Source organism: Helianthus annuus, chromosome 7 (assembly GCF_002127325.2).
Source record: "Helianthus annuus cultivar XRQ/B chromosome 7, HanXRQr2.0-SUNRISE, whole genome shotgun sequence".
In the NCBI taxonomy this organism is placed as follows: Eukaryota; Viridiplantae; Streptophyta; class Magnoliopsida; order Asterales; family Asteraceae; genus Helianthus; species Helianthus annuus.
Genome location: NC_035439.2, coordinates 102,493,707 through 102,505,306, shown reverse-complemented (window position 1 = coordinate 102,505,306; position 11,600 = coordinate 102,493,707). Strand labels below are relative to the sequence as shown.

Genomic DNA, 11,600 nt, shown 5'->3' with positions numbered 1-11,600 from the left:
GCAACACTTAGAAAAGCTGGAAGCAAAAAAACCGGTTGCCCGTTTTACCTGCTGGCTGTCCAAAACCACCCGTATGAAACCTGGGAGATAAAAGACGGAACAATTGAACATAACCACGAACTTTGTGAGGACCTGTCGGCCCACGCGTTTGTGCGAAGGTTTACTCCAAGCGAAATGAAACTGATCGAGCAGCTGACAGCTCAAAACATGGAGCCGCGCAAAATATTTCAAACGATAAGGAAGCAGGACCCCGACAGGTTTCATGTTCAGAAAGACGTTCAAAACGTTGTAGCGAACATTAGAGCCGAACAAAGACAAGGATTGAATCCCATGCAGTCACTAGAAAATGTGCTGATAAACAACGACTTTATTTACGAGACACGAGAAGAACCCGGAACAGAGATCGTAACAGAGATCTTCTTTCTTCATCGGGACTCGAGAGTCATGTGGCGTGCATTCCCCCACGTCATGATGATCGATGCGACGTACAAGACAAACATATACAATATGCCCTTTATCCAGATTGTTGGTATGACGCCTACCAACAAATCGTTTATTATCGCGCATGCCGTTGTTAGTAAAGAACGGGGTGATAACTTTGTGTGGGTGCTTGAGAGGGTTAAGTCAATGTTGGATGAATGTATGGAGCCACGTGTGATTTTAACGGATAGAGACCTAGCCCTTATGGGCGCGTGTGCTAAAGTATTTCCAGACGCCTCCAGGCTTCTTTGCAGGTGGCACATACAACAGAATGTTATGAAGCACTGCAAGGGTGCCTTCACAGACGAAGACTGGAAGAAATTTTTGTCATTCTGGGGGACATTGATTGAGTCTCCATCCATACCCATCTACGACTACCACTTGCGCAACATTCGAAAGCGACTTGTGGAGTGCAAACGTTCTAGTAAGTTTTTCTAATAACATACGACTCACCTATGCAAATTTTATTAAATTATTTTTACTTTTTAGGAGTCTTCAAATACGTGTACGATAACTGGCTAAAAGACTATAAGGAGATGTTTGTCTTTGCGTGGACTGATAAGAGGCGCAACTTTGGTAATCGTACTACAAACAGAGTTGAGAGCCAACACGCCAACTTAAAGAGATACGTCGAAGATAGGAGCTCGCTGGACCGTATAGTTGGTTGTGTCCAGGATATAGTTGAGACACAGTTCGGTGAAATAAGGAAGACTTTTCGAGAAAGCATCGAAAAAACAATGAAACACCACAAACACCCGATGTTTCAACACCTACTTGGAAAAGTATCCCATACAGCCCTTGACTTGTTGCATGGAGAGGCAATTAGGAAGCTAGAGGTCTTGGAGCGCTTTAATTCATCATGTGGTTGCCAAATGTGGCACAACTGTGGGTTGCCCTGTGCTTGTAGGATAGAAAAGTACATGCGTGAAGGTAATAATTGTTAAACGTACAACACTTGTGTGATATATTTCCTCTTTTCATTTTACTTAAACAATATTGTTTTTAACCGTGCAGAGCGTCCAATTCAACTCGAAGACATAGACGTCTTCTGGCGGAAACTTAACTTCCAAAGTTGTAAATTGATAGACGACTCCGTTGACGTGGTCGAAGAGCTAGATGTTGTTAGACAACAATTACAGTCGCACCCCCCAGCTCAGCAAAAAAGCCTGCTTTCAAAGATTAAAGCGGTGTTGACTCCAACGAAATCTACCAAGAAACCACCGGTTGTCCAACAAAATACTCGTGGCCGACCAACAACAAAGCAGGTACAAGAAAGGTTGGACGAGGCCTCTCGTATAGATGAAGAATTGAGGAGAAGCTCCTTCGGTGATGCAAACACGTGCTTTGAAGGTTCACGACAAAGTAAGTACGATAAACCTCGCCACAGCTCGTACGTTCCGTCTCAGGCCTCACAACAGTCGGTTATAAGGTCCCAAAAACCCAAAGCAAGCCTAAGTCGTTCAAAGAGTTCTAAGAAGAAAGAGACACGAGATGATCACGGTTTTCCTTTAATCATTGGGGACAAGTACGTGGGAATCATCGAACGGTTTAAGTCTGCCATTCCGACAGTGTTCCATCCGTACGTCTCGTGCATACGAGATGTGATGCCGGACGGTCATTGTGGGTTTCAGTCTGTGGCTGTGGGCTTAGGGATGGATCAGAGTTCATGGGGGCTTATTAGAAGGGACCTTGTCCAAGAAATGGATCAGAACGAATCGATCTGGTTCCCAATATTTGAAGCATGGGCTGAAGGTTATTTTTACACGCATCGTCAGGGCCTAATTTGGGATTCAGTGGCCGGTTGTGGGGAGAATCACTGGATGGACTTCCCCTTTGCAGGACTTCTTATTGCACAAACGTACGGTATCGGGGTGCACCTGTTAACGACAACCATGGGTGCGAGTTCCACTTACTTCCCATTACTAAGTCCTCCGGCTAATCAACAACCATTATTCATAACACTTACACATGTTAACGAGAACCACTTCATACATGTTAAGCTGGAAGGGGATTATCCTATGCCACCAGCACACGGGCTATGGTTGACCCACCGAAGACCCCATACAGAACAATGGGAAGATATGTACTTGCCACGTCTAGAATGGTATACATCGATAATGAATCCTCGGCCAAGATCAAACCCCAGTCTTAATTACATAGATAGTTATACGGAAGAATGATTTTTGTAATTAATAGTATTTTTTTGTAATTAATAGTATTTTTTTGTAATTAATAGTATATTTTTTTGTAATTAATAGTATTTTTTTTGTAATTAATAGTATTTTTTTGTAATTACTACTATTTTTTTGTAATTAATAGTATTTTTTTGTAATTAATAGTATTTTTCTATAATTTTCTACAAATTCTATAATTTTTATTATAATTTCTATCATTATTCTATAATTAGAATTCATTAAAAAGTATTTTTTATTATAATTTCTATAAAAAAATACAAGTATACGACTCGTATAGAGCTAGACGGGTCGTATATGGTTGACCAAAAGACCATTTAGCCCCTGTTATGCCCCCAATCTAGGCTTATTTCAAGGGCTAAAAAGTAATTTTACTTAAACCAGACGCCTCGTATAGCGCTATACGGAGCGTATATTTAAGCGGGTTTTTGAAAATTTAAATTTTGAATATCTGAATTTCAAAATTTGAATTTTTTGAACATGGATGCTTCGTATAGACCTGTACGGGTCGTCTATTTGAGCGGTAACAATTCTTTTCTTTTAAATTTGAATTTTGAAAATAGTTATTGTTAATTACTATTTTACCCGTGAAAGTCCCCAGTATAGCAATTTAACAGGGGCTCAAAGGTAATTTCCAAGCCTATACGACGCGTACAGGTCTGTACGAGGAGTACAACTGAGGCGGCAACTTTATCACCTTTTCCTTTTTTAATTATTAAAAAAGTTTTATTAAATGACCATTTTGCCCCTGTTTAGCCTCCAGTATAGGCATTATTCAGGGGCAAAATGGTAACTAACCATTCCAGAAATATCTTTTTGGTTTGGTTAATTACCATTTTGCCCCTGAAAAATGGCTATACTGGGGGCTATACAGGGGCAAAAAAGTCATTTAACAAAAAGCATAGACGTCTCGTATAGCTCTATACGAGTCGTCTATGTTTCGTATAACTCTGGGGGGGGGGGGGCTAGACGACACTGATTACACCCCCAAACAAAAAAACACACACATACGCTGAAGACAAATCTATACGCCTCGTACGTATTTCGACCGTATTTTTGAAGATTTGAAGCATCACCGGTACGTATTTCATCCCGTAGTTAAGTATTTTTGTCTCGTTTATGCCTTTAGACCGTAGGTTTGCCCTAAAATTTGAATTTTGTTGGGTTTTGGGGGTTTGAGTATAGGGTTGAAGATGAACAAGTAGAACAGGACGCCGAGTATAGCCATATACGAGGGCTATACGAGGCACTGAATTTTTTTTTGTTATTATTATTATTGTTATTATTGTTTATTGTTATTATTATTATTATTAATTATTATTATTGTTATTATTATTATTATTTATTAATTATTATTATTATTATTATTATTAATTATTGTTAATATTATTATTATTTATTAATTATTATTATTAAAAACATTATTATTATTGTTATTAAATATTATTATTATTTATTAGTTATTATTATTATTATTATTATTTATTAATTATTATATTATTATTATTATTAATTATTGTTAATATTATTATTATTTATTAATTATTATTATTATTATTATTATTTATTATATTATTATTATTATTATTTAATTATTTAATTATTTACTTATTTATTATTGTTTTTATACGTATACAGTATTTATTATGGAGGACTATCTGATTCTGGGCGATACGTTCACGTACAACCGGTTCAGCAGGGTCCACGACGGAGACGGCGACCGCCTGTGGATACGCTGCAGGGGCATCCATATCTAGAGTTTCCCGACGGCACCGAGGCCGCCCGTTATTGCCAGAAACTTAGGAGGATGCACGTTGGATCGCATGCATCGATCGACTGGGATGCGATGGATGAGATTGCTGGTGTTATGCGTTCGATGACGCTAGCAGAGTTTGCGGTGCATTGTGGTTTATACATGCAGGGGGAGATCGAGACTGAGATTTACACAGCGGGGCTAGTGGTGGTTGAAAAACCCACTCTTGTAGGGTTTTGGCAGGTGATTGCGGGGGCGGATCATTGGGAGCACGAGAAGTCGAAGGGGAGGGTGTCGTTTGTTAGGGACCCACTATACAGGTATGTACGTTTATTATGGCAATTATTGTGATTATATATGCACTGTTTATTTATCTCTGTTTTTGTATTTCGCTAACACTATCTGCAGGTATCTGCACCATTTGCTCGCTACTTCTATTTCAGCGCGCGGCTACAGCCGTGAGTGGTGTACGACCACAGATCTTTTTTTCCTTTATTGTTTGTTGTATAGGAGGCCGTGCGCGCTAGCACACGGTCTAGCCCGGTACTACGCCTCCGCCCATCACCGGCAGGAGCGCGGATTTTTGTATGGCGGGGCGTACGTGACCGTCATTGCCCGTTCATTGGGTCTCGTACCACACCAGGACCCACATCTACGGACGCCGGCAATCATGCCGACGCGGGTGGGTATCCAGTCGCTGTGGGGGATGAGGGTCATCAAGAGGTTCCCCGTTGGCCCGCGGTTTAAAAACCGCGAAGGGGGCGTATGGACAGAGGAGCCCCTACCAGAGCATTTCGAGCCCGTTCATCCTCCTGCAGATCCTGCTGATGCAGTGCCCGTGGAGGACCCTCCGGAGGATGTAGATGGTGCAGCGGTGCCACAGCCACCGCCACCTGCCGGGGCACCTCAGTTTCCACGTCACGTTATTCCAGGTCATGCCCCAGGAGCTGCGCTACATCCGGATGTACGAGCCGAGCTTGACAGGCTCAACGATTTGGTAGGTTGGCTGGTACGAGCGGAGCAGGATAGACGAGAGAGAGAGGGATTACCCCCGATACCGCTTCCACCGGTTCGAGCACCACATCAGCAGCACCAGCCGCAGCAGCAGCATCAGGATTCGGATTCGGATTTGGATGCATAGACCTGTTGTTGTTTTTATTTTTATTATGGATGTACAAACTTATCTTATATATTTTTGTTATGGATGTAAAAAGTTATCTTATATATGTTTGTTTTCAGTTATTCGGTTACTTAATGATTGTTGTTTTCAGTTATTCGGTTACTTAATGATTGTTGTCTTAAATTTAGATAATATGGAAACAAAATATGTTTTGAATATATTACGGAAACAATATAACCCCCTGAATATAATACGGAAACAATATTTGAAAGAGATAAAATTTTAATCGAAAGAATAATATTTAAAAAAGTAAAATGTTAAAAACAATATAATATTTAATCGATATAATATATTCAAAGAGCCGATTTTTAAAATAGTTGATTTAAAAAAAAAACAAAAACTTTTTATAGTGTAAAAAACAAAAAAAAAACAAAACTTTTTTTAAAACCAAAAAAGGACGATTTTTAAAATAGTTGATTTTTAAAAAACAAAAACTTTTTATAGTGTAAAAAAGAAAAAAAAACTTTTTTTAAAAACAAAAAAATTTTCAATAAAAAAACACATCTTCCAAACTATCCAAAAAACCATACCAAAACCCACCAAAACACCCCTCATTTCAGCCAAAAAAAAAAAAAAAACCAAGCATAGACGCCTCGTATAGGGCTATACCCTTCGTATAGGGTTCCTTAAACATCGTGCCTGACACCCTCTGAGACCCCATCGAATTCAGTGCATGTACGCCTCGTATAGAGCTATACGAGACGTCTAGGGCGCAAAAAGTGTAAAAATAGGCGGGGAAGGTGTCCGGATAGTCTGGCCCTTTTATTTTCATATACGAGTGGTGGAAGATGCATTACAAGTGAACTAGCTACAACTAGTTTATGCTCAACTTACATTCACTTAAACACAAAAGTAAGATTCAACATCACAATCAACAAAATTTATCTTTAATATCCATCATATCGACCACCAGCACTTAGATGACATCAACTAAAAGTTATATATAAACCAAAAAATATATTGGAAATGAAAACGAAGAACGAAAATCAACATGTAATTGAATCCCTAATAGAAAAAAGATTGGTTGTTAGAATAAACCATTTTCACTTTAGGGTTTATTCAAATTAAAATTTAATAATACTAAGATACAATTCTAGCTAATGGGTGGTGAGATGCAATACCACACTCGAAACACCAGCAAGTGAAAGAGTCACACCTCGTAATATATGGCATGACAGAAATCTTGTAAGATGTTTTCATAAAATTACAAACCACCAAGTTATAATTATTATGTGTTAATTAGACCTGAATCGTGTTTGGCTTAGGGTTTATTCAACTATCCAATATTTACATAATATATAATCATCGTATATGCAAAATCAAAACATACTAAAAAGTACTCGACAACGAATCAAATGGGAGGTCATGATCAGAGAATATTTATATGTTAAGTTTAAGGTTTGAGAGAAATGTGGCTCCGTTTCTCATGACTTTTTTCTCGTGTGAAAATAGAAGACATCCGTGGAGGAAAACACTCTTCGAAACAATTACGTATGATGAACCAGATAGAGTACGTACGATTTCTTTTGATAAGTTAATACTATGTGTTGTTCATGAATAAAGTCTAATTGCTTTCCTAACAATCAAATTCATTTTGTTTTTTTTTTTAACGGTTAAATGCTTTTCACGTGTAAACCCACTATTTCGGAGCTATGTGTAGGAAATGTGTCACATTTTTATTAATAAAACTAATAAAAAATGAAGATACTCTCTTTAAACATTTGGGAAATTGTAGCACATGAACCGTGTACAAATTCAAACGAAAATAAATATGAACTACAACATATTTAATAAAACAATCGATTCAACCAATATCTTCAAAAGATAAAGTCTTCAACTTGATCTTTAACCGCGTTTATTTGTATGGTTCGTTGTGTTTTCAGTCCGTTGTGTAGGATTCAACGAAGTCTTGAACCACGTCTTCATGTACAATAATTTCCTACAAAAAGAACAAACAAATGTTGACGATTATGGCTGAGCCACGTGTTCAACACGCTTCCCTTAAAACAGATTTTGCACCTCTACTAAAGACGACGCGTCTGTCTCCCAGGGTACAACAGCCAAAGCAGTATGTACTGCCGGAAATGGCCACGCGCCCGAGGTTACACCGAATAGAATTATAGTGTTTGAACTTGTGGAAAAATAATGATATGAAGGTGATGGAATCGAGTAGAGAAAACCCATCTCTCTATAATTCCCAACACATGGATGTTCAAGTCTTCACCACTTCTCCAAGAATTCTTCAAGTTTTCTCATGATTCCAATGAGTCACATAGCCTATCATTTACTACAAGAAATGTCTATAGTGAAGAGTTTCTTGGTGATTTTATTAGAGACATAAAACTCTAATAAAAGTTTCACTTAATTAGTGATTTAATTAAAGACATAAAACTCTAATAAAAACTAATCAAGTGACATAAAACTCTACTCAAAAGTTTCACATATAGAGTTTAATTAGTAATTATAATTTCATTCAATTATAAATTAACTAAATATCCATTCACTAATTTTCCCAACACTATGTTCAAAGGCCGACTATTCGACCACCGCTAGAAGGCATGGCACACCCCAGGCCAAGCCCTCACCGAGATGTGTACAACCACTGCGCTGCAATGGAAGACCCAAATTCCTTTTGTTGATGGACGTATATCATCTCAATTTTATTATAACATGACCTGACCCTCATAAATAATATGTATGGATTGCATAACCTAGTCGAAAGTTGTAGAAAAAATAATAATTGTGCTTTAACATCTTATTTCCTACAATTCAAGTAACACTTTTTATGCTCTTAAGGCGCCCTATAATTAAGGGCAAAGAAGCTTGTAGATCAAACCTAATCTCGAGTCTCTTGTTGTTTATTGATAGATGTAGACCTATAAAGGTCAACCTTCAAGATTTTGAGAGAAAGAAATGGCCGACATGAAAAGAGACGTGGCCCATATCATGGTTAGGAAGCAAGTAGACCACTGCATGGTGACGGGGCATGGCATGCATGGCCTTTGAGGGTTTACCTTTTTTTTTCTTCATGATTTTGTGTCGGAAATAGAATTTCATAACCCCACCTCAGACCAATACACATACAAACTATATATATACAGCTAGAGATTCATTTATAAATAATTAAAACTTTCAATTCATTAAATTCAATTGGTACACATTTAATAAGTTATATGTGATTGGCTGATTGCTTTAGTTTTGATTTTCCTCCTTTATTCTTTATCGGAGGGTAACTAATAACCAATATTCATTAAAATTTTATGTAAATATGTGAAAATAAAAAAGTTCGTGACGTAATGTTTTGGTGTCAAGTTTTATTGAATCAATACATCTAAAATTAAATAAGAATAACAAAAGAGTTTGGGTTTTCAACGTGTAATAATAATAACTAGGGGAGAAAAGATGTAAAAAATGTGAAGTCATGTGACGATTCAAAGCAGACAGCAGAGATGCGAGAAGAAGCGGAGGACATGGAGGGATGCGGTGGAATGGATCAAGGTCTAGACCTTGTGGTTCACTCTTTTGTAATCGATGTTAAAAAACGGCGTCACTACTGTAGCTAAGGAGCTACATGAATTGTTATTACTGATAATTATAATAATAATAGGTATATTTGTGCAAAGCACACAAACGATCCACGACGGGGTGTATATTTTAAGGTGGCAGCATATGTGCCGTTAAATATAACTATTTTTGAATATATTGCTCTAGCGGTTTGGACGCAACATTACAATCGATCAGTTTATTTATTCTTTAGAGCTAGACTTTTAGACACATTTTAAACTAATTTAGATGTACCGTTATAACTAATCTATAGTAACAATTATAACCGTAGTGCACTAACAAATATTTTATTTATTTAATAACGTCATTTTAAGAAAAAGTATATATTTTATTATATATCTATTATTAAAAAAATATATAATATTTTTTTTATTAAAAAGCTAATTTTCAACACATACAAATATAAGTTTCTTACGTCAGCCGGTAACAGTTCTTTATGTTAGTTGGCCATTTGTGGCGGCCACCTTCCCCCTCTTTTTTTTTTTAAATAGTTATTTGAGTTAAATGCCATTTTAGTCCCTGTGGTTTGGGCCATTTTGGCAGTTTAGTCCAAAGGTTTCATTTTTAATCTGTGGGTCCAAAAAGGTTTCACAGTTGCCATTTTAGTCTACTGGATTAACTTCATCCATTTTTTCTGTTAACGAGAAGGTCAATTCGCTCATTTTATATGGCTGAATTCCTCTTTTAGTTAACAGAATTACACAATATGGCCTTCTCGTTAACAAAAAAAATGGATGAAGTTAACCAATTGGACTAAAATGGTAACTATGAAACATTTTTGGACCCACAGGTTAAAAATGAAATCCATGGACTAAACTAGCAAAATAGCCTAAACCACTGGGACTAAAATGGCATTTAACTCTAGTTATTTATAGGTACTGTCAAATTACGATTTTATCCTCTGTTTAAAATAACGATCTTGCCCCTGCTAAATTACGATTTTATCCCCTGTTTAAAATTTCGATCTTGCCCTCAGTTAGAAATTATATTAATGCTTTGTCCCCAACCTAAATTTACGATTTTCCCTTGCTTAAAAAAATTATACCTTTGCCCACCGCTACAATCATGCCAAATTACTATTTGGTTCCCAGTTTAAAATTATAATTTCGCCACCAGTTTAAAATAAAATTTTTGTTTTGCCCCAGCTAAAAATTATGATTTTGACATCAGTAAAAATATAACGATTTTGCCCCCAATTCAAAATAAAAAAAATGGTTTTCCCATCAATTCAAAATATTATTTTACCTTCATTTTAAAATGACGATTTTACCCAAGCTAAAAATTGCAATGTTGCCATAGTTTTTTTTGGCAAAATTATGGTAGTGATTTATTTTATTTTGTTTACTCAATTTAGTTTTTATTCGTGCTAAACCGTTGCCTAGCATTACACGATTTCCATCGTTTTACTTATTTTTTTATCATAACTATGATAGTGTTTTTCTTTATTTGGTTAACTCGATGCACCTTTTTTTTATCTCGTGTTATAAGTAGCATATCTAACTAACCCAAATAAATGTGTACATGTTATTAAACTAAGAAATATTTGAAACTCAAAATTTACGCTTTTGCCCTCAAATCAAAAACCCATTTCTAATTCTATTCCCAGTTTAAATTTACGGTTTCACCCTCTGTCTAAAAATACGCTTTTACCCCCTTCAAAACATAATTTTATTTTGAACTGGAGGCAAAAACGTAATTTTGAGCTGAGGACAGAATCGTAATTTTGAGCTGGAGGGAAAAACAACATTTTATTTTGAACTGGGGGCAAAATCGTAATTTTAAACGGAGGGCGACACCATAATTTTGAATTGAGAACAAAATTAAAAATCAGTTTTTGAATCAACGGCATAAACGTAATTTTGAGCTAAGGGCAAAATTATAATTTTATTTTGAGCTGGGGGTGATAACGTAATTTTAGCTAGGGGCAAAATTAGGCCAATAGTTGTTGAATGAAAGTGGTGGAAAAAGGCGGTTGCCCTTTTCCTCATTTTTTTGTTTTTTTCTTTTTGCCTTTTTAAATTAGTGGCTTACATGGCAAAGGATATAGTGTCAGCCATCTGTTTGGCACTCTTCTATTGACACAATAAATTTACGATTTTATCCCGTTTTAAAATTACGATTTTACTATCAGTTCAATATTTTCTTTTTACCCCTGCTTAAAAATAAATTTACGTTTTTGCTCCAAGCTAAAAACTCCAATTTCGCTCTTGGTTGAAACTAAGATTTTGCCCCTTTTAAATTTACAGTTTTGTCATTAGTTTCTTTCTCCCAGTCAAGTTACGATTTTTCCCTCAACTTAAATTTACCTTTTCTCAATCGTTTTTATTTGTTTTCCTGGTTAAATTACAATTTTGCCCCCAGTATAAAATTACAATCATGTCATCTCATTGTTTTAGTTTTTTTTTTTAAACTGTGGTAGTGTTTTGTTTTA

At 36.3% G+C, this 11,600-nt stretch overlaps 1 protein-coding gene across 1 annotated transcript; it reads left to right on the top strand.

Moving 5' to 3' along the window:
• The first annotated feature begins 330 nt into the window (after positions 1 to 330).
• Positions 331 to 2,660, top strand: LOC110933707. Its single transcript, XM_022176917.1, has 3 exons — positions 331 to 702; positions 1,155 to 1,410; positions 1,495 to 2,660. The coding sequence occupies exons 1-3, from the start codon at positions 331 to 333 to the stop codon at positions 2,658 to 2,660; spliced, it is 1,794 nt and encodes a 597-aa protein (XP_022032609.1).
• Positions 2,661 to 11,600: the final 8,940 nt, after the last annotated feature.